Source organism: Macrobrachium nipponense, chromosome 1 (assembly GCF_015104395.2).
Source record: "Macrobrachium nipponense isolate FS-2020 chromosome 1, ASM1510439v2, whole genome shotgun sequence".
Lineage (NCBI taxonomy): Eukaryota > Metazoa > Arthropoda > Malacostraca > Decapoda > Palaemonidae > Macrobrachium > Macrobrachium nipponense.
In genome coordinates this window covers 131,395,134-131,423,043 of record NC_087200.1, presented here as the reverse complement: position 1 = coordinate 131,423,043, position 27,910 = coordinate 131,395,134, and the positions used below count along the sequence as shown (strand labels likewise).

Below are 27,910 nucleotides of genomic sequence, written 5' to 3'. Positions count from 1 at the left end.
ATAGTTGGACCGAACGAATGCCACATGCGTACGATAAAGATTCTGGTACGAGGTGGCCGGGGTAGGGACGCCACCACGTACGTACGTACGTATAAGATGCATGATGGGAGGGATGCTGTCCAATAGGAGAGAAGGATCTCATGGCTTGGCTAGCATCAGGAACCAATGGGAGAGCAGGAGGATGGTGGCGAGTTTACTAGAACTAAGATGGCTGTGTGCGGCGCGAGTTTCAAAATTGTTATCGGGCGAATCTCGGACTTTCAGAAACCTTTCGTATCTTGAAAACTTTTCGTATGTAGAGCAGTAAAATTTTTTGTGTCAGCTTTCGTATTTCGAGTTTTTCGTAAGTTGACCCTTTCGTATCTCGAGGTACCACTGTATATTGTACACATTGTCAACTTCTATCAACAACTCGATAGGCAATTGTTTATGAGTATAGATCAAAATCTATATCAACCAAGCTGATTTTTGTTTTGCGCGTCCTTAAATTTTTTTTAATGTGGAATTTCTTTGTATATTCTGGTAGCTCATCCACCACTATACAATCCATATGAATTAATCTACCTCAGTGAGGTACAATGATTTTTACCATTTCATATTCTGGCTGGTTTTGAAGTCGAATAACCTCCCAATGATATGTTCTCAACTCCCTTGTTCTTATAATAGTGTCCCTCAAAGGCAGATCTCTTGATGAAAGATCTCTTGGCACATGTATCCAACACTCTCTCTTTCATACAATGTGACCTCTTTTACCTTTTAAGAGTTATTGTGGCTGTAGGTAAAATCGACTATATGTAGTCTTCTTATTTCCCTATCCGATACTTGGCAGAGAGAGCGTTCCAACTTGTACCCACCTTCCTTAGTCTTTCGTTGGTTTCAATTGCATATAACCTTATGATGTCTAACAGTGCAACCATTGTTACTGTCTTGCATGTCACAATCGGAGCTGAAATATTTATAGAGTGAACATACGAAAAACAGACCCAGAGTTCTAAGTTTTTCTACCTTTCCTTCTATGGTTACACAAGCCTTACAATGTGACTAAATATGATTGCCTCTACAAAGTGCACACCCCTTAATGTGGTTTACCATGGCTTTGTTTGTATTTTTAGACCCCACTGATGGTTTTTTTTGGTTTCACAGACTGCCCTTGTTCTACTGTGAAAGTAGATACTGTAGTTAAGGGTTTAACTTTCTGTGTTTCAGTCTGTGGAAAAGCCTTCAATTGTGTATTTCCTCTTCAAGATACATTTTGAAGGAGTTGAATTTTAGTCAGTCTTTCCCACACTTACATTTTATTGTTTCACTTGCACTACTAGGTAGTTTCGTTTAGGGCAAGATGGTATACAACTCATTCCATTCCAATTGCTCACTCTCCAATGATCTTATGCAGCATTCAATTTGTGCACTGAATCTTTGTAGTGACAATGCATCTGCAGTAGGAGTCAGTCTGGAAGAGTTCTTTTGACTAAAGACATTTTTACTTCACCTTTTCTGCCATAGGTTTCTTTCAACTTTCCGATTCATCACCATCTAATTTTGAGGTCTAATTTAGACAGCTTTACACTAGCTTTGACAGGCAATACCAGTGCAGTAGGTTCACTTCTTACAACTAGAAGACTTGTAATAGAGGAATTTAGTCTCTGAATTTCAGTGCCTACCTTTAGACTATACATATTCTGCTTTATTCATGATTTGGTCAGGCTGCCCTGTAGGATCCGTTAAAAAAGAATATTTCACTATCCAGTTGCTGGTCTTTCTGTAAATATTCCTTCAAGGAGTCTCTCAATGAAGAAATACTTGTGATCTCTCCTGTACCAATAGTGGCTTTAATCATCTTGGACAAGCTGGTTATCACAGACTTATAACTCCCTTGTCTCCTCTTTAATTCCTCTTTTTCAGACATCTTAATCTATTTATCAGAGGTACACATGGGTGACTGTTATTATTCTTATAGAAAACATGAACCTACATTGTCATTATTTTCTTATTTTCCTTGCTATAATTACAACTCTCTGGATTGCAATAAGTGGGTAATTTATCTGGCGGTGTTATGGATAAAAAACAAAAACTTTATCGTAAATAGTTTTTTATGGGAAAGTGCAAAATTTTCTCATGGTAATTTCTACTCATCCAACCTACATAAGTATTCTGGGGTATTTTTTTTATGCCATTGTATAGAAAAATCATTCATCTGCAAAACTGAGCATGTTATGCTTTTGTAGAGTGTTCGAGTGTATGTTCTCTTACCTGCTTCTTTCTTCCTGATGATTCGTTCTGCAGTCTGGTTCTATGTTTGACTTTATGCTTCTTCTTAATGTTAGTTCTGGATTAGTAATATTAATAGTCTCTCAGGAGAAGTTTGAATGAGACAAACGGCAGAGTTTCTTTCTTTACTGTTGCAAAGAATACAAGTTACGACTACAAGTTCATAAATCTGGTTAGGACCACAGGCAATGTTTTTGCTTCTTTACTGTATGATGCCGGCCGGTCCTCTGACTCTTCTTCTGCCATTCTGAAAAATCAGCCACACCTGGATCGAATTCAGCCCAACCTCCTAAGGCGGTGAAGGTTCTGGTTCTCAGCCCAACTGGATTCTTGATTCGTGGAGCGGATCTTTCCTTATCTATCCCCATCCCAATTTAAGTGGGGTTAACATGTTAATTCCTCCTCTTCCAGGTGGAGTCATTTAATTTAACATGTTAATACCTCTTCCTGGAGGTGGAGCTTCATTATCAATAGAAGCTGAGTAAGTCTGGTGCAAGGTCACAGGTCAAAGATTTTATGGCGGTCTTAAGATTTTCACTGCGACGGTGTTATGGCCGAACGTCCTGTGACTAAGGTTTTGTTACGTCTAGGCTTGTTGATCAAATTCTGACTCACACACCAAAGCTCAATTCTCTCTCTCTCTCTCTCTCTTTTTCTCTCTCTCTTTCTCTTTCTCGTTATTTTCACTGTACATACTCTGGTTATTCTATCTCCTTCTCTTTCTCTTTCTCTTTCTCGTTATTTCACTGTACTTTGATTATTCTCTCTGTATTTAACGCTACCCTATCTTCTATTATTTCTTATAGCTATCATTACAAACAGTCTACCTTGAAAATTATATATACATAATTATTGGAGCTATGCATCTTAGAATAAAAAGGCATAAACACTTTGCACTTACTGTTCGATTCACTGATGCTTCCCACAAACGTAATTGTTTATAAAGGCCATTAGCAAAATGGTTAATCAGTTGGAGTTTAGAGCAATATTTTTTTACTAAATCCATTCCAAGCCACCTGTCTGACACATGGCTATCCATTTTAGTGGACCTGACTGTGTTGGACATTTACTCTAATACAATTAACTACAGGCAGTCCCTGGTTATCAGTGGACTTGGTTAATGGTGATCCGGTTTTATGGCGCTTGTCTGATATCGGTGCCATAAAGTGCCAAGTTTTTGTTAGTGGTGCTTTTCGCTTATCAGCACTCCACCAAGAATGAAACCCCCCCAGATAACTGGGGGCTGCCTGTACATTGATGAAGTTTTGTCTCCTCTTGGTGGATACAGATATACAGATATGGCGGGAGGACCAGCCTGAGTTTCAGGTACCGTAGCAATTTATAAAGTCATTAGGTTTAGATTTGCACACCTCTCCTAGCTACTGAACTTAATCAAATGACTTTATCTGAATGACAGGTAAATACTAAATTCTTGTCCCTCTGATTTTGGTGGGCTGATTTTTGTTTCCCGGGGGTAGAATTCAAGTTTCACTGTCTCAATCTGACTAATGCTCTGTGTACCCTAAAATCATGAGGTCCATACAAGACTTGGTGGGGTCTTCATGATATGTTTGATTTTTATGGCTTTATTGCAAGGTTCCAGTCTTACTCTTAACCCCCAGCCAGTACATCTTGTGGGATTTTATTGCTATCAGTGGACCTCATTTACTATACTGTAACCATTGCTTAAGGTTCTTTGCAGTGTCCCTTCGGCCCTTAGCTGCAACCCCTTTCATTCCTCTTACTGTATATTCATTCATATTCTCTTTCTTCCATCTTGCTTTCCACCCTCTTCTAACAGTTGTTTCATAGTGCAACTGAAAGGTTTTCCTCCTGATGCCTTTGAAACCTTTTAGCACTGAATGACCCCTTATTTCCCAGTGCTTGGCCTTTGGTGTAAATTTTACATTCCAGTTTCATTTCCTACCAGTATGTACAATGATTTGACTTCCTGATCTCATCCTCTCTGGTGGTTGTCTAACCTCAGCACCTTAGTTTAAATTTTTGTACAACAGGAAGCCTTCCCACCTAAAGAGCTATGCAGGCAAATGTATACTGAATATGATTCGAATAAAGAAAGGAAAATTTTTAACCCGTATGCTGTAGAGGAGGTGATTTTTTCAGTAGCCAAAAATAGCAAATATTAAAGGAAAAATTTCTTTGTTTTTTGTTGTGTTTTTCATAAAATTGTATGATTATACAGTATCCATTTCAAAATAAAACTACTGTTACCCTGATTGATCTTAAATAATTTTGACAAAAATGGTATTATTCAAGTGTGTACACTATTGCTGCTACAGACTTTCAGCATGCAATAGTATTTTACTAGCATCAAAAGCAAAATACATATGCTGTTGTCCCCTGTTGGACAGAGCCAAAAAAAAAATAATAAAATTAAATTCCTCTTAAAGAAATAAAATTAAACAGTATATGTGCTCATTTTATGATGTATTACATTGGAAAACAATAGATGATGATTACATCATATGCATTACATTGTAAAACAATAAATGATGATTACATCATAAATTTTTTAGAACACGATGGAAAAATAAACTTTCATAGGTCATATGCTTCCCCTGGCGAATGTAAACAAATGTAGCATAGAATGGAACTGAAAACAAAACAATTTCAAACATCTAACTCACCTGGTAGTTATATATATATAGCTTATGTCCCTGACGTAAGCTATATATGTAACTACCAGGTGAGTATGTTCAAAAATTTATTTTATCATGAAAATAACATTTTCACGCTCAAAGAAAGGAAATATCAACAATAAATCCACTGTTTATTCTTCATATATTCCGTAATATATGAATATATGAATATATTAACAGAACAACAAAAAATAACACATGCTCACACTGCTTCTTATGAAGAAGAAAATTAAAACATAATTGGCTGGGTGGTTGCCATAAAAACTTGTTAGCCAATGACAGCCCTCTACTTCTGTTCTAAAAATACATCACTGCCAGACATAAACATTAGATGAAAGGCTGAAAGGAGTGCCACCATCATGCCAATTCAACTTCTGCAGGCAAAGTCTCGATCTTCTTGTTTTGGAGCATAAGGGTTAAAGTTAATGCATATTATGTAATACAAGCCCATCAGTTTATACAGAGAAAAGTGCCCTCCACCCAACTCTGCACTTCTTTAAGTTTATACAATACAGGGAATGACTTAGTTATCAGAGGTGCTGCCCAGGTAGATATCTGGCCAAATGAGTTCTGCCTTTTGCGTGTCTTGGTTTCTGCTGATGTAGGACTAGCTACGTTTAAATTGATGGGGTTTGTAATAAAAACAAATAGAAGTTTAAAAAGCTCATATTTTGAATATGTTTAAGAAAGAATTATGTTTTACTTCAACAGGTTTATCTCTCTCTTTATGTGTTGGAATTAATTATGGGAAGAAACTTGCACTCAGTGCTAATAAACCATTCATCCCAATACACCACATGGAGGCTCATGCTCTCACAATCCGTATGATTGAAAAGGTAAGTTGTTGTCCTTTTGAAACTGATATATTGTGCTTTGTATGATTTTTAAAATTAATTTTGCTTCTTACTAGATTTTAAAACTACTAATGCATATTTTGTTTCCAGGTTGAGTTTCCTTTTTTGGTATTGCTAATATCAGGTGGTCACAGTCTTTTAGTCCTAGCAAGAAGTCTGGATGAGTGGAGTATCATAGGCAAATCTGTTGATGATGCTCCTGGAGAAGCACTAGATAAGGTATTTTTTATAATTTAGTTTCTTAGTTGTTTAAGAATATAGCTGATTGGTCACTACTTTTTTGGTGGGCCATCTTATTTTATCACTTTCATCATCCTGTTTTCATTGTTTTCATTTGTGAATTAGTTTGCATATTGGTTTTCAATCCTTTCCATAACCCATAACATATAATCTGTTTAGAAACTCTTAGAGTGAATGTGAGTTTACTGGAAACCAATCTCATATTTCACTTTTGCATGGTACACTATTCATTTTGTGGTGTTTAGATAGGAGGCAAAAGTTATTTTGGAATAAGAAGAGGAGCTGACCATTAGATCACAAGGTGCTAGTGGTAAGGTTTGCTTGCTGGACAGTACAGTTTTTCTAGTGATCCCTTGATTTCTTACATATTTTAATTTTTTTGTGTACATAGTCATCTTTGAATTAAATTCAATTTATTGTATTAAAGGGTGCCGGTCAGCTAATGCCATTTTTTAAGTACAAGACTTTGACATTCATACCACTTAATAAAGTAACTTGGGACATCTCCAAACCGCATATGATTTTCTCCTCTGACCTTTGGTTTTGTGACGCCAGTGCGATTTATCCCGATAATAACCATTTTTCAAATTCTGTCTCCTTCCTTGATACTTGATATTAAGATCTGGGATTACTACCATATTTAGACCTGATGTAGACCTCCTATCAATAAAGAGTTTTTTTTTCTAAAAGTTATTTTTTTGCTAGATATGAATTTTTTCATTATAGTAAAAAATAAACCCTGTAAATCAGGAAAAAAAATTTAAGATTTTTTTTTTTTTTTTTTAATTAGAAAAAAGGGCTTCATTTTATTGTTCTACAATGTCTTTCTGAGTTATATACCCAATTCCAATGCTATAGCTTTAAAACTAAGGGAGAAGATAGACTTTGAAGGTCAATAAGTATACTAGTTTTGAGATATGAGCGTTCAAAGTTTTTCTTTGTATTTTTACAAAGACAATTGTTAATAATTCATGATTACTATGAATTTTATATTCCTTTTTGGGTATGCATAAACCAAAACTTTGTTATTTATCACAATTTAATCATAAATGATGATCCCTTTGCTCAAAGATAGTAGCCTGGGCACTGAGTCAATCACAATGGGACACTTGTTATGCAACACTCTCTCTCTCTCCTTCACTAACTCAGCTAATATCGCCAATATTATGATCTTCTGAACTCTTATTAGAGCGAATTTTCTCCTTCTGTTTGTTAGTGAGATGTTTTGCTTGTCTTTTCCTCTTTGGCTTGATGAAATTCTTGCCAAAACAATGAAAAACAGACGTAAAAGCAAGCGAATGTCCAAGGTGAAACTCGAACGTGTCCTCTCTTTTTACAAGACAATAATAATAAATCATGATTATTATAAATTTTATATGCCTTTTTGGGATATTAATAAACCAAAACTTTGTTATTGATCATAAATGAAGATCCCTTTCCTCAGAGATCGTTTAGCCTGGGGCCACCTGCTTGTCAGGTTAGATGGGGCACTCCCTCCTACGTAGCACTCTCTCTCTCTCTCTCTCTCTCTCTCTCTCCTCTCTCTCCTCTCTCTCTCTCTCTCTCTCTCTCTCTCTCTCTCTCTCTTCTTAACTAATATTGCAGATATTATGATCTGAACTCTTATTAAAGGGAATTTCTTCCATTGTATGCTAGTGCGATGCTTTGCTTGTCTTTTCCTCTTTGGCACGATGAAATTCTTGCCGAAACAAAGAAAAACAGACGTAAAAGGAAGCGAATATCTGAGGTGAAACTCGAACATGTACTCTCTCTCATGTTTCTGCTCATACTGAAGTCTGTGTAAGCATACCTTCCCGCCTTGTGACTCATGGAATCTCTATAAATGCCATTGCTCACAATTTGTTTGATACTAATTAGAAAAATTTACGATAACAGAAGAAATACTGCATTTTCTTGTACAGATCAATGTTTTTGACTTATATAGTTACTTTTACTAATTACCTTGTAACTATGAAAGTAAGAGGAATTTTGACAAAATATTTTGTAAACACATTCTCCATTGCCATACGAAGCTCCATGAATTTTATCGTGACTTTGTGTTTTTCACCTTATACCACCATACATGGGGGTACCAGCCAGTTCCCTTAAGTTTGGCATTGATGTATGTTCTAAAGTACAAAATTTAATTTTTTCATATCAGCCCTCTATTTGTACCATGAATGGTATGGACACAGCATCCAGCTGGTAGTGAGCATGAGCAGACCCATTCCAGATATCTTCAGCATAAGTTGTAATAATCCTGTGTCTGTGCATGCTTTCATCGAATGCTTCATTTGGTTTCTAGATATTGTTTATTAGCAGTAATCAAAATTGTAGGCAGTCCCCGGGTTACGACGGGGGTTCCGTTCTTGAGACGCGTCGTAAGCCGGAACGACGTTTGGAAATATGTCTTAAACTGATAAAAAGTTATAAAAACCTTACTTGTAATCCTTTGGTTACACTACATGTTGTTTCCTGTAGTTTTATGTACAACCTGGAGTTATTTTCATAAAAAAATGCTGGTTCTTGATGGTAAAAACTATTGTAATCCTCTGGTGACACTACATTCTTGAAGTTTTATGTACGACCTGGAGTGATTTTGCCAAGTCTTGAGGGCTACAAGAACAGTTGATTACTATTTACGTATCATATAGACTAATTAAAGTAAACGTATCTTTAAATAGGCTTATATATTAGTATCAACAAAACATTTCCTGGCATGAGTCAGAGGCCGTTTAATGAAACGAACACTTCTCTGTCCTATCTGTTCAGAAAATAAACGTTACGTCAATCCCCGAGACCATGTGCCAAGATGCCTCTCTGCCTCTCTCTCTCTCTCTCTCTCTCTCTCTCTCTCTCTCTCTCTCTCTCTCTCTCTCTCTCTCTCTCTCTCTCTCTGATCAAATTACACTGGAACCTTGACGTACGATTGCCCTAATATACAAATGTTTTGAGATAATGCGTTCAGTCTGTTTGTTTGTTGGTACTGCATCGTTAACACGTCGTTGTTTAGTTCGTTGTATTTGTGCCTATTTTTCGTGTTATTTTGTCTATTTTATTATTAACCATGGGTCCCAAAGCTAAAGACAAAGCAGGTGATAAGAAAAAAACCCAAGAAAATGATTTCGATGGAAGCAAAACATGAAATTATAGCAAAGCATGAACGTGGCGTTCGTATCGTCGATTTGTCAAACGAGTATGGTCGAAATCCTTCTACAATATCCATGATCATCAAGCAGAAGGAAGCTATAAAAACCTTCCAAAGGCATCACCATTATTTCTAAACTATGAACTGATTAAAAAAAATAAATAAAAATTAGTTTAGCAATGTTATTTCATTTGTGTTTATTACGTAGTTATTAGTGTACATACGTAAATAAAAAGAGAACAAATCGTTCCCTGCCACCCTTCCCTACCTCCTTCCCCCTGCTGGCCATCACGTCATTTTTCGTTGTGGTAAGTAAAATTCCTTTCTTTTTTTTTATTGATTTTATTAACATTTATTATCATTTATCACATTGCTATGTTATTTTATCATTATGTGTGTTATTACTCGTTTATTTGTGTATAAATTGTGTATAGATATATGTAATTTAGCTGTGTTAGGTGTGGTTTTCATAGCGCTAGAACGGATTAATACATATTACATTACTTTAAATGGGAAAAAATGCTTTGAGATACAACTGTTGATATACGACGATGGTAACGGAACGAATTAAATTCATATGTTAAGGTTCCAGTGTACTGGATAATGTCTCTCTTGGATACTTCGATTTTGCCAAATCTTGAGGGCTACAAGAACAGTCGATTACTATTTACGTATCATATAGACTAATTAAAGTAAACGTATCTTTAAATAGGCTTATATTATTAGTATCAACAAAACATTTACTGGCATGAGTCAGAGGCCGTTTAATGAAAAGAACACTTCTGTGTACTTAACTCAAGAGCGTCGGAAGACGCCTCTCTCTCTTCATTATTTGCGCTTTTGGACTGTTATATGTAAACTTTGCGCATCACAAGCTAGTATGTATTCATTCGCTCGGAAACTAGTTCCGCATATGAGGCGTCACTAAAAGACATAGAAAAATACGACATAAAAAGTGTCGAAAATCATCATAACCTCAAAATTTTTGTTGTAATCTAACCAGAAACTTATTTTTACTAATATACTGTGCTAAACTATAAAGGATTTTTATCATAGTATGCGTTTTTTAAAAGCGTTGTTAACTCGGAGCATCGGAAGCGTCAGCGTCGTAACGTCAGAACAAATGTCGTAACCCAGGGCGGATTTTTCAATGAATATTTAAGAAAAAGTGTCGTAACCTTGGAACGTCATAAGCCGGAGCCGTCGTAACCCTGGGACCTACTGTATTAATATTTATTTCATGCTTTATTTGCCCTGGTTTTTGTTTTTTCTTTCTTTTGCTGGTGTGATTGAAGAAGCAAGCTATTGGTTACTGAAAAGGTGATGCTACCTGCAACAAGACATTTGACTTGATTTTTGCCCTCTTTGGCAAGGAAAGGTGTTCAAAGTCTTGAGAGGTGGAAATGGCTGTAGACAGACTTACTTTTAAATTGCCCTTTGCTTTGACATCAGCAATCTTGGCATTTTGTTGTTGTCACCAGATTCATGTTCAGAATTTAATTGATTTGAGATGACTCCTACCTATTGTTAAAGTTAGCTGTATCTCCGCGCCAATTAAGCGAGTCGGCTTTAAAACAAAAAATCGAATGGCTGCCCGGATAGCTGTCTAGTTTACCTGCTCTCCACCAGGTGTGTTTCGAATGTTTTAGCTTGACAGAATTTTTCTTGCCGCCATTGCGGTTAGGCAATTAAAGGTATTCTATGAGGTTTTGCTGTTTTACACCTGCTTACAGTATTGTAATTTCATTTTCCTATGATATCTTCCACTTGAAGTAAAACCAATAACTGCAGGGTACAGTGTGTGATCTTGGAACTAGATGTGAAGAATGTAGGGATTGTTCTGAGAACTGTATGCCCGAATATGTCAGATACTACAGGAAAGAAGAGAAACTGATAGATTGCGAAAGCAATTGTTAGTGTCCCTTCATCTGCAGCTATCTCTACTCAGATTATGCGTTTGGTGGTGCTATAGTCGATTCACTTAAGGTAGATTCTTTTGCCTACAAGAGGTTTGTCTGGCAGCCTCTGATTGGCTGGTAAGGAAGGTAGGCTGCTCACTCAGTGTGTCACATTTTCATTTGTAGCTTAGAAAAATTACAAATTTGTAATCAATTTGTATTTTTCAATGTTAACAAACCTGAGGTCTTGACAATAGGATAACTTTCTAAGCGCTAGCTGGTAACTGATTAACACAATAGTAAAAGATTGTAAAGCAAGGAATCTCTGAGATCTGGCAACTCCTGTGCGTACGAGGTGATAGCTGGTCAGAGACCACGCACTGGACCTCATAATGCTCCAGTCTTTTCCCCAACTCAGGAATTATAATGAAAGAGAGAGGGGCGGCTAGAGGTGGGCAGTAAAACATTAAGACCTCAGGTTTGTTAGCTATAAAAAATGCAAATTCATTAAAAATTTGTCATTTTTCCATATGTGGAACCAGCCTTCTGTCTTAACAGTAGGATAGACTTATACTTTCTCTTCCAAAACAGAGTCCAGTCTCTTGAAGACCACTTGAAACAATGCTTCGGATGGCTCAGCGAGAGAGGACAATGATGTTATAGCAGGAAGAGATGACTTCATGGTGATGGGAGGAGGAGCAGCCACTGCATCTGATGTCATAGGCTGAGAGGGCGCTAGGAGTGACATCACGACATCTCTATAACCAGTGCTAGTTGGCAAAGTGATAAGGCGTGACCCAGAGAATGTTGGTGAGGCTCCGCAAGGTGGCAGCATGCGAGAGCCAATGTAGAGGAGTCCTGGGGAAGGTGGGACAGCAATGGGGGTCGGAGTGGGGTATGAGCCTCCAAGAAATGCAACAACGGTCCAGCCAAGGAAGGTGAACCTTGTAGCCCAAGCGATGCCCAAACAGCTTCCATCTTTGATGACTCCAAACCTGAAACAAAGGAATTGGATGGTGTAGCCTCCTCCCTCTCGGGAAGAGAATTGGAACCTGATGGAGAGCAGTGGCACTCCCGATACTTCCATCGACAAATCAATAGAAGAAAAGGAAGGCGACACGGGAACACTAGAACTAGCCACAGGGAGAGCTATTGTGGGAGAGGGAGCAGACGAATCGTCCAGACGAGGAGAAGAAAACCCCTCTCAAGAAGGAAGGGTCAAAACTCTTCCACTGCAACCTAGGCCAGGAATGGCATTCCGGGTAGGGATTCGTAATAGTACAATAATTGGTTCTGCATCTACTGCATGTTGTATGAGGATCCATAGACATAGAAACCTTGAGTACGGAAAACACTGACTGCATGGCCACATGCATTGATGAGGCTGTGAAGACTCAGAGGAATCCATAATAAACCGAAACAATCACACACAACACACTGAAAGGAAAGAACAACGGCACAAAACAACCAGCTTGGAGGGAGAGCGAAAGCATCTACTCCCCAAGGTGGTAGAGATTCAACTACTGATGAGAAACTTCTGTCTTGCCATCACAAGGACCTCGGTCTCTAGAATGCAATTGACTATCGTCTGATGTGCGTATATGCCTTGACAGAATTATCATCTCGTCTCTCAGCATTGGCGGCGAACAAGATGATTTGTATGGTTATTCTCAGCATAACCCTTCAAAAGGCAAGTGACTTTTTGCCTTAGAGCTGAGGGTGATGTTAAGACTACATTTTACAGTGAACTGTAAGAATTCCAGTGTAACTTCCTTACAGTGGTTAAGCCTGGAGGAGGCAAAGTTAACTTTTTGTTTTGTGGTTTTAGAAAACCTTGAATGTATCTGTGAAGGTTAAGCCTGGAAGAGGCAAAGTTAACCTTCTGTTTAGTGTTTTTAGAAACCTAGAACAACTTTGTCAAAGAGCACAAGGTCCTCTGTAATGTATTTGATTAGGCTAGTGCATGAGAACTAGCTCCATATCTTCTACCTATATTAAAGGTAAACATTTATAATGTAAGCGGCAATTTTAACTTCATTTAGTGTTATGTAAATTTGTCGCTTCAGGATAGGATTGATGTGGTGCAGTAAAGGTGCAATTTGGATCTTACCCGCTCACTACAGAATCTTGTTTGAAAACAGTAAAGCCCTTAATCCACTACTAGTAGTAGTTAATCTTTTTCTGAACTGAAGGAAGAGCAATCCTTTAGGATTTTTGTTTAAACCCCGGGTTTAATATTTTGAGGAGTGTGAAGGTACAAATTTTGTATAGGAGAGTACCTTTATATCATACAGTGACTGTCGTTTTATAAGGCTTTTGAAATAAGGCACAGGGGTCACCTCATGTCACTTGTTTCATTCTGGTTGAATCCAAGTGGTTTTCTCCGCAAGGCTGCTCTGCTGCACATGTATGAGAGCATTGCTTCCTGAATGGAATTCAACTTCTGGTGGTAGTAAAATCCAGAAAGGATTCTGGATCGGGTAAGAAGGTTTTGGGTTTCATGCAAGAAACCTTCAGCTCAATTGGCAGAGCAGATTTTTGTCTAGCTGCACTACCCACCGTCCTTTTCTTAATGTGGGAATTGGCTAACTTTAACAGTAAGATTCATCTCAAATAATATAAATTTTCACAATAAAATTTAGTATTTCGATACTTACCTACTGTTAAATTAGACCTCACCCTGCCTCCCCACAACTTATTATGAAAATTTATATATAATTGCATATAAACTTTGATCATTGATAGCTGTCTGAAATTATTCCTCAAAAGTACTTTGTGTTTTTATATATAGAGAAGTAGTAAGAGACAGCTTGCATTTTGAGTAAGATGTGATGCATGTAGTTTTGTAATTTATTTTGTTTTTGGTAAATGGATGCTATGCTAATTATGAAATGGATTTAGAAATACTTTCAAAATTTAGCATGACGCTTGTAACAGAGGGAAGGTCTTTTATTATTTTAATCATGTATTTTGCCATTCCTACAGGGTGCAAGAAGGTTAAAGCTAAGAAATATTCCAGAGCTTTCCTCAATGTGTGGAGGCCAAGCTATAGAATATCTTGCTAGAGATGGTAATCCAAGAGCTTTTGATTTTCCAACACCCATGTGGAAATACAGTGACTGTACTTTCAGCTTCTCCGGTCTAAAATTTACTCTGAAGAAGACTGTTGAAAAATTAGAAGAAGAATATGGTATGTTTGCAAATCATGTTTCATTTTCATTACTTGTTATCGTAGTTGGTTTTAAATATTTTAGTGTTGGAAGACATGACACAGGGTTACTGGTTGTCTTTACTCTATGCTCTCCAAACTTATGGTCACTTAATTTGGCTAGTGTACCATGGTAACTGAAACTGGTTAGTGCACTAGATTGACTGATGAAATCTCAGACATTTAGTAGAATACGAACCATTATCTTACTCCTAAGTATTTAATAAAACCTTGTTGCCTTTGGGTATGAAAGGTTATCTTGGGTGAATTAAGACCCATGTATCTCACAAGCATTCCCTACTACAGAAAACTTTTTCTGCTTTTACACTCAGTTTCTTGGTTTCTGTCCATTCTTTTTTGACAATTTCTTGCTTTAATAACTTGCTGTCATTTTGTATGGTTTTGTAATGCTCTTGCAATGGTTTTTTTTTGTTTTGTGTGCAGAGCTTTGAGTGAAATTAATCACTAGCGAAGTTCATCTCAGTCTAGAGTTTAACATTGTTTAATAAACAAACATAGGTGTATAAATTGCAAGGAAAAAATGTTTTTGTTTCCATTAACATTTACAATTTGAAAGGTGTGAGTATGTTCCACAAGTGACAATATTTCCACATGTTATTTTATTTCTGTATCACTGATATACATGTTAGCATTTAATACTTGTGATGTTATGCTTCTTTAACCATGGAAATTCTCCTCTCTTACTGGCTGACAGTGAAGTTTACTTTCCAGTGAGATGAACTGCCATTAGACCTATTATATAGGGAATCAGTGAAGTAGAAGGCAAGTGTTTTGTATGCCAACTTCCAGTCTGGTCAGAATTTCGTTATTTTGCTTATGAAAGCAAGTTTGCATTCAAAGGAGGCAATAGAGGCCACACTTCTTACTACATACTTCCCTGACCTCTTTACAGCTGACATGGATTTAGAGCTGATTTTTTCCTCTGAAAAATCAGTTGACACCCCTGAGAGACATGATTTTTTTTTCACATTTTTCAACCTGGTGGTGTTCATTCTTCTTATTCATCTGATGCTTTAACCCAAACATCTATGCTTGTGCTGCAACTACTACTCCCACTTATCATTTGTCATTTTTTCATATTCTTTGCCTAGCCAGGTTGTAACCTTTCCATTGATAAAGGGTGGTCCTTAATCCCTTTTCATAGACTCTCTTCTTGTTTGTCAGACTTCTCCAGCTTCTTAGTTTTCTTAAATTGTTTGTCATGCTACCTTCTTTCATTTCAGTTCTTCTCGGAACTTTTGATGTTTTCTTATCCTTGGATGGACTAATAAGTCTTTTGAGACATCCTAATCCTTGTAACTCTTTAACATGCACGCACACTATCAATTCCTTTGATTATTTTTGTAAATTATGAATAAAATTTATTTTATCAACCTTTGCCTACTGCAACCATTTCGGTCTCCTCAAAGGGTTCCTGTCTCTCCTCCCTCCATCCCAGCTGGCTGGGTGCCTTTTTCACCAAAAAGTTGGAAATTTTTTTTCAAAACTTTTACTTCTTATGACGTGCTGTTTTATTACTTTACACTCTTGATTGAACTTTTGAACAGATAAATAATAAAAAAAATTGAAAGGGGGAACTTTTTGGGTTGGCTGGAATGAATTATTCTGATTTTCTTTATTTTTTTGTGGATATTTGTTTCATATTTCAAACAAACCGAATTTCAACCAGCCCTCTGGAACGAATTAAGTTCTAAGTCTGAGGTACTACTGTACATTGGTATGTAGAACAAAATATCAGTTAAATAAACATAAATGTATTCCAGAGGAAGAAATGTATTTATACCATATTTAGTTAACTGTCACAACATCCATATTGTAGACCTTGGATAGGTTAAGGTCAAAACCTTGAATGAATTTTAATCAGTATTCACAAAATTTTTGTAAAATAAAGCCTAGATCTTGTATTTGATCTCATATTTAACAGAAATTTACAGATGCTAGTGGTAGAGAACCCATTTCTTCTGTAATAGTTTGTTTGATAATAATGACATTTATTATGTAACGGCTAGTTTTCTTTGAGATAAGTTTACCTGAAATTAATATTTTGTTACTCTAATTTTGGATATTTAATTTTGCAGAAATAGAAGGAGGAAGAATAATACCCCAGGTAAAAGATGTGTGTGCATCATATCAGTATGCTATAACAAAGCATATTGTTCGACAGACTCAGAGGGCAATGGTATATGTAGAAACACGAGAACTGCTTCCCAAGGAGAATTACACACTGGTATGTATTTAGATTCCTTCTATACTTTCATTTTATCTTATATCGTAAAATTAAGACAATGTTTGTTTCAGGCACTCCCCAGTTATCAGCGAGGGTTCCGTTCTCAGCGGGTTGCTGATAAGTGAAAACTGCCATTAACCGAAACGCAGTGATTTATGACGACAAGTGTCAGTTAATGACGCCTCTGTTAGGTATGTTATGGGGCCTAAACTCTATTATTGGCACCTTATGGTGCCGATAACCAAAACTTGGCCCATTATGGCACCATAAATCGCAGATTTTATGGCGCTAGAGAAGTGCCATAAAACCGGGTCGCCATTAACCGAGTCTGCTGTTAGGGGACTGCCTTATTAATTAAACAATATATAACTAGTGCAGTTTCCCAGAAATATTTTCTGGCCCAGGTAGCATGCTGTCTTATTTATAAAATCCGCTTTAGGGAAGCATTGCATTGCATTATTAAGTTTAAAGTCATTCAATTCAATTTATAAGACCTTATTTCATTATCTACCACTTGTACTGTACTCGATTGTCTAGTTTCATTCATATGCTATCTTATTTTAACCCAATCTTTTTACCCCTGTTTATACTATGTGCTTTTGATTGTATTATTAGTAGCCGTTATTAGACTGCTGAGTCATATTTCAAGAACCATAGGTCTTGTGTGAAGGATTTGCTCTTGCATAAGTGGTGAAAGAAAATTTGAAGCAAGAAGTAATAAGCACTGCAGGCGGAGCCAAAGGGACACGGCAGAGAAACTCCTCAATTTTCTTAACTACAGTATATCACACTAGGCATATTATAAATTTACATAAAAAATAGAAACACTTTTGTAGGGTTTTGAAGTGTTTCTTGAAGATTCACAAATGTTTGCGTGTCTGTGAAAAATTTGTGTATGGTAATTAGTTAGGTTGCAATGAAAAGTTCACGCTATCATGAATTTATGCAACTCCAATTGCATAAGATTGAGGTATTACTGTAACTGTAGTTTCAAAATATCATCATGTAATGTGAATTCCCCAAAGAGTTATTAGTACTGTTTATATCACATAACAAAAGTGGGATTAAGTATATGTAATGTTTTTCTTCCCAGGTTGTTTCAGGAGGAGTTGCCTGTAACCAGTACATCAGAAGAGCATTATCATTATTGTGCACTGAGATGGGTTATAGACTTGTATGTCCACCACCAAAACTGTGCACAGATAACGGAATTATGATTGCTTGGAATGGAATGGAAAGATGGAAGGCCAAAAGCGGCATTTTGTATAACAAGGATGATATAGAGGCAGTTAAATTTCAGCCTAAGTAAGTTTCCCTGTATTTTTTGAAAAAGGAATGGTAAACAGATACCTCAGAAGTGCATGTGCATGTTTTACGTTAAAGTTAATACTTTATGTATATTTTTAGCTCAAATGATTAGTGTGTACAATATAGCAGGGTCAAATTCACTTTTATATTAGAAGGCTAAAACATAATAAAAATAAATTGCTACCAGACTTTTATATGAAAACCAAGAGTAAATAAGAAATAAAGATAAAGTGTGGTTGTAAGGTCTACAGTATGTGTAATTGTATTTATTATTATTCAGTTCCCATTTTACATTACAGTTGCATCAAGTTTTTTCAAATATTTTTAATGGAAATTCAGAAGGTTTCATACCTTTAAAATCTGTCTTCTGATGAATGGCATATCTATATCATTGATATTTAAAGTTCTTAGCAGTCTTTATATTAAATGCAATTTTACCTAATATTTATGAGTAATTTTTGTGGTTTGTACTTTTTAGAGGGAAAATAGACATAAATTCAGGACCATGAATTAATTTAGAGATATTTAGAGTACTATTAGTGGGTTTATGGTCAAAATCTACAATTAAGTATTAATTATATTGCTGTACTATAAACTTTTAAATAATAGTTTTGTTTGTTGAGTTTATAGATAAGTAGATTTCAATAAATCTTATAACAAGACTACATTCAGACTGCAGTGTTTTAACCTAAGTAATTTTTTAGCTTTGCTCTGATCTAATCCCAGAATCCTACCTTTTAAAAGATCGTACTAAATTCCTTTTTTTTTTGTTAAGGGCAGTAATGTTAATCTTGTAAAAATTGTTTAAAATCAGCTAATTTCTTTCTGTTATGACATTATCATAACAATTCTACTGATGACATGGTAAAAAAAATTCATAATAAATCAACATAATCAGATTTCAGCGTGAAATTTGGAGTAAATGGAATCCAACCTGACGAACCATATGATTTTCATAAATAAAGGTGTTTTGGTCGGTCGCCTCTAGTTCCTCTGCCGTTCTTGTTTTGAGCAAGTACATACATACATGCTTGTAACAGGAATATTTCCTTAGTTTTTGTGGCTTTCTGTACTGTATTTTGATTCAATCATGGGTCTCAAGACAGCCACTGCAGACAAGCAGAAGAGGAAAACGGTAAAAACCATAATTGAACAAGGAGATTACTGAAAAGTATGAAAGAGGCATTTGTGTGACTGATTTAGCATTTTATTTTTGGTATTTTTTGAATGCTTGTTTTTCAAAGTTTTATTAGCAACAAGTTTCTGTCTACCCAGTACAGTACATCTATACCTATAATAATAATAACAGTACATACATACTATACCTATATAATTAATAATGAGGATTAATAAAGCTAAATAACAGGAAGTAAACAGTAATTTGAACTGAGTAGTAGATAACTCAGAAGTTAAAGAATAGAGGAGAAAAGAACTAGTGGCCACATTTAAAGTAATACAGACTTGTGATGAAGTTCATGAGCTTTACAAGAATTAACTACTAGTACTATCATATGTGTAGTGGCAAGCCAACATTAGTAATCAGTGCCATACAAGTTTCTGTATATATATTTATGATAGGTAAGATTATATGATAAAATTCATTTTAAAAATTTAGTGTTTATTTTCAAAAATATCTTTAGTAATTCTTTCCTAATCTGGTTCTTTTCCATTAGATGCCCAATAGGAGAAGATTTAACTGATGACGTCCGCAGTCTAGGAATCAAGATAAAAAGATGGGTTAAATTTAGATGAAGTTAAAAATATATAGACAATTGTCAGTTATCTTGCTGTAATCCAGCTCCAGTGGTAAGTATCTCAAGTTTTGATGGAAATTGTATTGTACTCTTTTGTGTATAAGACCTTTTTTGAGTTATTGTTATATTGTAAAAAAAAAAAAATATTAAAAAATTACATCTAGCAGTGAAGTTTTATAAAACTAAGAAAAAATTGTTACAGTTATGTCTAGTTACATTGGCATTTTCAAATTGAATATAAATTTGAAATTTTAATTTTAAAGTTCCAAATTGAGTTAAATTGCTAGATGTGACAAGAAATGTTCATTATATATTGCTAAACAAACAGGTAGTAGCTGCAGTGAAAAACTGGTGTGGAAAAAATCTCACAGGTATTGAATACAAAACTCATAACCTCTAGGTCATTTCCATTTTGTCTAAGGATTGCTGAATCTCCACTACAGAGTTATGGACATTGTCACTTGGATTCATTGGTCTGGTTAAACTGCTTATTAAAAATAATAGTAATATTACTTATATATTTCTTCACACTCGTCACTGTACGACTGACTCTTTGTCGGTAAGCAGTGGTTGATAAGCAAGGTACAGGCTCTTACCACTACTGTACTAGTAGTTGGGTTGTGTCAGCCTTCTTTAGATCTTGCATTAATGTCAACTTTGCAGCATTTATAACATTTTTAATAAGTAAAACCTGTATAGTAGCTTTAGTAAGGCCATTTCAGGTGTTCTTGGACCTTTGCCATTTACTATCTGCTATCTGTAGTAGTGAAATGTGCTAAGGTTGGAGAACAAACTGCATATGCAAAAGCTGCTACTCTTCTAGCTACTGTTCCTTTTCCATGCTTAAGGTCTGTGGTAGCAGAATCCTTGAGTAGAGATTTGAAAAGTTGATCCAGAACACTTCTGCCTTTGCCTCCGGCTGTACATTTAAATGGTATGGTTTTAAATGTTAGTGACAATTAAGATTTTAGGCATAACTTTTCATAAGATACTGACTTTTAAGAAACATATATGCAATAGTATTGCTTTCTCTGTTTCTCAAAAGTTGGTATCCTGCAGAAATGTTTTAGAATGATTTAGAAAGAAGCTATCAATCTTAAGTTTTCTTCCTTGTTTAGAGTACTGTTTGCAATTTGGTCCTCTGGTGCTAACTCTTATCTGAAACTCTTCAATAGCACTAAGTTATCAGTAAAGTTAATTTTGCTAAATTTTAACGTTGACTTGTGACATAGATGTAAAGTGAGATTATTGTCGCGTAATGTACTACAATGACAGACATCCTCTAGTCTTCTTTGCCTGACCTAGTTGTTTTTTCTCACAACACTAGGCAGGCTGTTGCTGCAGTGTTGTATGCTAGCATCAGGTTTAATACTACTTAGTATGCTAAGTGTTTTATCTTGGCGGCAACAAAAATGTTGAACAGTTTACCTAGTGCAGTTATGTTATCTTCTGATTTCTAAATATTTATGCAAGGAGCAAATTCATTCCTCTCTGCAGATGTCCCCTGTATTTTAGGTGTATCAGTTTTTTCTGTTTCCTCATATTTATAGTAAACCCCCATATAAATGGAGGATGCATTCCAGAAACTATCCCCACCCCATCTCTGAATAAAAAATTTTTCATACGCGAACAAACCTTCGCTCTTAATAATAGGATAATTTCTAGTGCCTAGCTGGATCCGGTTAAAAAGCAGATTAAAGCAAGGAATCTTGTGATATCTGGCAATGCATGTGTAGCTCAGGTGAGGAGTGGTCAAGGACAACGCCGCTATGCCAGTCTTTTCTTTGACCGCCTGGGCGAGAGTCGTGTTAACCTCTCTTGGCCTTTTCCCGGTTCATTGCCGTTTTGCTTGTGTTTAGTGTGTGTGTGTGTTTGGCTGATACTATGGCTGGAGGTTGTTTTATGCCAAGAGAGAACATCGGAGGGTTTCGACTCTTCCTACTTGGGAAGGTTTTTCGCCTCTTCCCGATGTTTCGTCTCCTGCAGTAGTCAACCCCCATAGTAGCTTTGTTCCTGCGTCTCCTTCCTTTTCTTCAATTGATTCGTTGCTGGAAGTATCGGGAGGCAACCAGGCTAATGTTTGTATTGTAGCCCCTTCTTCCTCGGGGGTTAATTTGATTCCTGACAAGAGTAAGGCTTTTTTTATTCATGAATACAATGGTACGTCGTCTGTCAAACGGTAGAGCAGAGAGGGAAAGGATGTTTGTTTAAGTAACATTCTTGTTAAAAGTTATTTAATCTCCTTTTCCTTTCCTTACTTGCATTCTTTACATATTACATATTTGTTTGCAAAAACCTCCTGTATTTTAAATTCTGCCATTTGCCAATAGTAAGTTGATGTTTTGCGGCATGATTAATCTCCTGAAGCACTTAAGATCCAAGTGTAAATGCCAACAATCATTCTCTCTCTCTCTCTCTCTCTCTCTCTGAGACACAATTTAGGAAATATTTTCAGTGAAAAACACTGCAAATAGGGGAATAATGGGTAGATATGTTCCATAGAAAAACCTGAAAATAGCTGAGTCTGCGAATCTTGAGAATGCAAATACTGGGGGTTCCCTGTATTTATATACAGTATCCCCTTTTCCAGTAACTTGTCTGTCTTTGCAGGTTGATTTCCCTTTTTAGCCCTCTTGTGTATATAGTCTATTGACTCTGTCCATAAAGTTTGTGAGCTGAAGGTTTATAGATAGAAAGTGAGCTCTCATGTTCATGTCAAGTCAAGGCTGCTCAGCATGATTGCCTGGTATAATAGTCGTCCCTCCTCTCTCCATTACACAGAGAGGGGTTTGCATGACCCACTCAGTGAGAAAGATCGTTGTTGACAGGTGAGGAGAGAGACGCTTCTCATCATGACTCCTCAGGGTCACATAGAGTGGGGTTTGTGCAACCCACTTGGTGTATGGTTTGCACAGCCAATTCACTAATTGCCTACCCGTCTTTGGATCGGTTTGGCTCTTGCAGTGGGGAAGCTTTCCTTCCTAGACTTTTTTTGGAGGACTTTTAGGGATGAACCTGTATAATCTCCACGCTCAAGACTTGCAATCTCCAGAGCATGCATAGTTCAAGCAATCCTTCTCAAGGAGGGCTTGTATGTGCATGGTGGATAGGGAAATTCAAGGAGTGGTGTTAGCTTGTTTCTCTTCTTCTTTCTCAATTTTACGTAGTACCATACAAGGAGCTGGTAGTGTTTGTCAGAACAGGGTTCTGACAGCAACTCTGCCACACCTTCTCCAATGAAAGATTGGTTTGGAAGGTCCTGGGATTTAGTTCTGTCGGGTCCTCTTTGGTTGAGGGAGGAGTAGCATGTGGCTCCAAGAATTGGATGGGACTGAGTGGTCCCATTTTTCCAGATTTGCAGATGTCACAGGAATGGTAATTCTTGGTGTTTCATTCATCATGAAAGAAATACCCTTGGGAGGAGGCTACAACTTTGTGCCCTCACTTCTCTTATATGCATATACTCCAGAGGCACTTCCTGGGCTCATTGCATACTCATAGTTAGTGTGTGGTGTCTGGAGAAGGTTGACGCTCTGCTGTATGGATCAGGAGGTGCCTTTGTCTCCAATGAGTTGTGCAAACTTCTTCCTATTGCTTCCATTGCAGTGTTCACACTGAAGATGGCAGAGGCAACCCCTTTAGCGAGGCTTGAGGCTGCTTATGGGCTGTTTATTGGTCTCCCATTCTTAAAGGTTACATCCTGAACATAGGCTAAGCTTTGCCTTTACATTGTTTACCAAATTGGTTTAGCCCTCTCATCTTCAGTGGAGCTGCCGGTTTTTTAAACAAACAGTCTCCGTCTTACGGAACTAAAGTCCCTAGTGACCTACTGTATGTTCTTAGTGCTTTAAGCACTACAAGGTATTTATCAGTGCTATTCCATTGTTGAATGGCCTTTACTCTTGGACTGTTCTTTACTTTCCTTGCTGTATGATTGGGGAAGCCTTTTTGCTAGTCGTATGGAATTAAACTTTTGGTAGGGCAAAGATCACCCTAATTCCATCATTCCTCAGTAGGAACAGTAGCTCAGGAGTTTCCTGATTCTTTCTTGGAATCTGGAATGGATTTGCAGATAGGATACTGTTTTGCCAGCCTGTGCTTTTTAGTAAAAATCTAAGGTTATCCACTCCCTGGGTTTAATCATTTTCTCCTTTTATTAGTACTAAAAATAGTTATCTAGGAACCCCTTCATTTGATTTTGCCCCCTTTTTTTTTCTTTTTCTCCTTGGTCCCAGAATTTGTAACCAAGAAAAAATTCTGCATGTCCAAACCCAAGGTTTGAGAGTTTGCCAACTCTCTCCCTTTGATAATTCCTTGATGTAGAGAAAGACAAAATGTTGCTATGCCCTGGTTTATGCACTTTACTTCATTCACAAAGGTGCTCAGCCCTACCTGCCGGTACTAATTCCCTCCTAAGTAGTCTTTCCATATCAGAAGGGTGTAGTATTTGGATCCCTTTAAAAATGAATGCCAAAATCATAATCTTAGGTATAAAAACCAAACCCTTTTACTATATTGAAGGTAACCAAGCTTGTCCACTGCCTTTTATTTTGAATATGGGTTGAATATTTGGTAATGGTAGGTTGAGAATGGGCATCCCCTTTCCCTTATCTCCACCTAGGATCCACACTTGTTTAGTAAGTACATGGCCAGTTCAGCATATGCATGAAAGGATGTGTACTTGTGTATGAAAGGTTATGATTTGTATACCTAGGAAATGTGCAGATTACTTTCAAAATGTCAGAATTTAGCATGTTTCTTAATGGAATACACATAAAATTTTAACTTTGTAAAATATCTTTGATCTTTAACTCTCCACATTGAATCATAATTGTAAAATACCTTTGATCTTCAACTCTCCACACTGAATCATAATTGATTGTATCTTAAGCTTTTTTCTAACTGAACATAAGGTTTTTTCTTACTGAGCACTTAAAAAAGCACATCTTTCAAAACAAAATTCAGATCCCTTGGAAGATTTTTCATATTGAAATATTTATGTTTAAGGTATTAAAAAGTTTATATTAATACTAAATACAGCTGACAGTTGAAACTTAAGATATAATCTTGGTCATTAATTGACAAAAATATTTATTCTATTTTATTTATTTTAAAATTACATATTTATTGATTAACATGATTAAAATACAAGGAACAGATAAAAATTTCACACTAATTAAAAATGCTTTATATCTGAAAATCTTAAATCTGTACAGTGTAACAATTAGGCACCAAGTGCAACATGCATATTCAAACATAAAAATAGTGACAAACTTAGGTAGTACACATTCAAACAGGGGTTAAAAATCTGTCATCTAATGTTCTACTAGACTTTGTTAGTTGCCAACATTATTGTTAATGAGTTAAACATTTCTTTGATAACCTAAACTAGGGAAAACCTAGTCTTCAAAATTGCTTCCCCTTAAGGTAAGTTGCACTGAATACTGAATAAAAAAAGTACAGTGATATAATGCTTGCATTTTAAGTCAACAGGTAGAGATACTTGCTCCCAATGAACAAGACGTTACTCGTCAATGAAAGTCTCTAAACACAATCCACACATGCCGTGGTATTTAGTAATATTTACAAAAACAACATAACAAAGGTTCTTCTACCAAAAACTAAAATATGAATACTGTACTATGAATCAGCCCGTACTCATGCATTTTAGAACTATACCTGAAACTTTTCATTGGTTTAGTAGAAAATGTGCCCTTATCACCTTATTTACCCATTATCACATGAGTCACTCAGTTTTCCTATCTTTCTTTCCCTCTTCATCTGCACCTGGAAATAAGTAAATATTATTGTTAAACTTTGTGTTAAAATCCACTGCCATAGATTATCATACATGTACATTAAATCTTAAATAATTACAGTGCTGTATATCCAGTATTTTTACTCCAAATAAACCTCAGATCAATTTAATTTGTCCACAATTACCATCTTAAAAATATAACAAATTTTTAATAATTTGTTTTTCCTAGGTATACACACCAGAGCCTTTGAGTAACAGTGCTGTATATATAGTATTTTTTACTCCAAATAAACCTCAGATCAATTTAATTTGTCCAAAATTACTATCTTAAAAATATAAATTTTTAATAACAATTTGTTTTTCCTAGGTATACACACCAGAGCCTTTGAGTAACTTTCAGTGCAAACTGTAAACCAGGCAAAACTTAGTAACAAGGTGGTTATCCAGGTGGTTAATAGGTGGAGATAGGAGTGAGTGGAGGAGAGTATCCCTCACTTTCACTTTTCCTTCAGCTGTAGGGACTGAGTGGGGAAGCTGAAGTGGGACGGTAGGACTACATAGATATAAAGGGCTTCAATTTTTATCACTATAAAAAATCAAAATTATTTAAAATTTGTTTCTACGGGAATACAAAACAACTTTTCAACAGGAGACATTATATTGGTGGGAGATCAGCCCTTTTCAACTGAGTGGAGTTGATCAGCACTATGGAATTGCCATGTTACTGGTTGCATTGCAAGTGGGAGATCATGACTCATGAGCCCTTAGCAGACTGGTAAAGTCACTTGCCATAGCAGTAGAGGCCCTGGGCCTGAGTTTCTCTTCCAAGGTAAGAAAGGATTACCCAAGTAAGGAACCATTCGCAGAAACATGCCATCTGCCACAGAGGACCATATTAGAGGGCAGGTTGGTGCTGGTCTAACTCTGAATTGGGTGCTGGACTGAATTCAACCTAGTCTCCTCTCCTGCTGGTCATAAGAGAAAAGATGAGGGAGGGAGACCCCTCCCAGCTAATACCTTAACTTTGCCTGATGCTGCTCTCAAAAAAGGGAAAAATTATAGGATGGAATAGTCATTTCACTTCCACCTCCAAACTTACACCAGGCTCAAGTACTTATTTGCTGATGATGTCCAAAAATGAGCTGGAGTGACTACACAACAGGTTTTACATCAAAGGTCCCAATGAAAAAGCTATTGGTACTGTCGAGTGATATCCCTTGGGTAGAACGAGGAACATTCTTTGTCAGATACTCACCCTCATTACCTGGAAACATGAAAGATTTGACTGAACAGTGAGGGATGGATGGGGGTTGATTTCCCTCCCTTGAGAAGGGAATGAACCCCCTCCTCAGAGTAGATGACAGTCTTGAATAACCCATAAGAAACCACAAGAAACTATTTCAAGTAGAACTCATTCTAGTTGTAATTTTACTGATGCCAGAAGGAAACACGCCTATTCCATGAGTGCATAACTAGAAATAATACTGAAAAGTCAAGGTTGGCAAAGTAGTATACCTCATCCATATCTCCACCTTGGATTCTAATGGAAGAGGCAAGGAAACTCGCATTGTTCATATAGTATAGTACAAACTCTGTCTTTTCACTGGAGAAAATCTTCAAGTGCCAGCTGGATCCAGTTAAAAATACGTACAACAAGGGTTGGTGATAGCAGGATGATATCCAATGGGAAGAGTAGGCGGAGTCTGACCTCTTCTCCCGCTCTTGTGCTTCTTAACACACAAGCCACCTTTTAACTGTATTCCTCGCAAGACGTGTGCTGCCCTATCTCACATAGAAATCAGTTTAATGTTACACACTTCCTGCTCTAGCTACACCTAGACATTGTGGTTTTTCACTTTCTCTTTTTGTAATTCTGTTACATTTGTGTTTGTGTGTTTTGCATTGGAGGTGCAATTGCTTGATCCATGTAAGAAGGCTTTGCCTCAGAGAAGAATGCCTGGGGTAGGTGACAATCCTTGCTTTCATTATTTAGCCTCTTTCAGTACCGATACCCATAAGACTTGTAGCAGATGCAGATCTACCCATTACAATGTAAGTAACCCTAGTTCCAAGTGTCATGATTGGTTTCCCGAGAAATGGAAGTGTGATGGTAAGAAGAATGAATCGGCTAATCCATATTGGGAATGCTCATCTTTACCATATTTGCCTCTAGCTGCATCTTCATCTTAGGAAGATTTTACTCCTCCTCATTCATCTAGATGAATTGAGGAGGGGTTCGGGAGATCATGTGCTTGATTTAGCTCTCTGTTCATTCAAGGAGAAAGTTCCCCCACCCCCTTATGACAAGGGTGGCAGCTCCCCCCTTGTACTGTTGTTTCAGGCATGGATGCTGAGAAGCTGAACAATAGTTGGTCGTCTTTAGACCAAGGGAGCCACACGGAGATCTGCTGTCCCATCTCCAAGCTTCCTCCACCTTGTTAGTGACTAGAGTTACGGTGTCTGTGATGCCTACGTGCATGTCTACAGCTGTGACATTCTCTGCCTACTCCGTTCCTTCATTAGCCATGCCTCTTCCATTGCTTCCTGCTCCGGGCCTTATATGTCT

General features: G+C 36.8%; 2 protein-coding genes across 10 annotated transcripts in view; one reads left to right on the top strand and one right to left on the bottom strand.

Moving 5' to 3' along the window:
- LOC135219629 (tRNA N6-adenosine threonylcarbamoyltransferase, mitochondrial-like) overlaps positions 1-27,910 on the top strand; it is a 62,855-nt gene that overhangs the window by 17,264 nt on the left and 17,681 nt on the right. Inside the window, exons 4-9 of one of the 2 annotated variants that reach the window (XR_010315473.1) lie at positions 5,640-5,764; positions 5,873-6,001; positions 14,054-14,258; positions 16,376-16,524; positions 17,618-17,829; positions 19,506-19,638. Coding sequence is in view for 1 of the 2 variants with exons in the window: in XM_064256551.1 (XP_064112621.1) it covers positions 5,640-5,764; positions 5,873-6,001; positions 14,054-14,258; positions 16,376-16,524; positions 17,618-17,829; positions 19,506-19,584 (899 nt within the window). In the remaining variant the exon portion in view is untranslated. Of the gene's footprint in view, positions 1-5,639; positions 5,765-5,872; positions 6,002-14,053; positions 14,259-16,375; positions 16,525-17,617; positions 17,830-19,505; positions 19,770-27,910 lie in introns of those variants that run through there. The other variant, XM_064256551.1, reaches the window with a different exon arrangement.
- Positions 24,760-27,910, bottom strand: part of LOC135219630 (androgen-dependent TFPI-regulating protein-like) — a 165,795-nt gene continuing 162,644 nt past the window's right edge. For all 8 annotated transcript variants that reach the window (XM_064256552.1, XM_064256556.1, XM_064256558.1 and 5 more), the window contains one exon: positions 24,760-25,373. In XM_064256552.1, the coding sequence (XP_064112622.1) occupies positions 25,333-25,373 (41 nt within the window). In that variant the 3' untranslated portion in view covers positions 24,760-25,332. The remainder of the gene's footprint in view (positions 25,374-27,910) is intronic.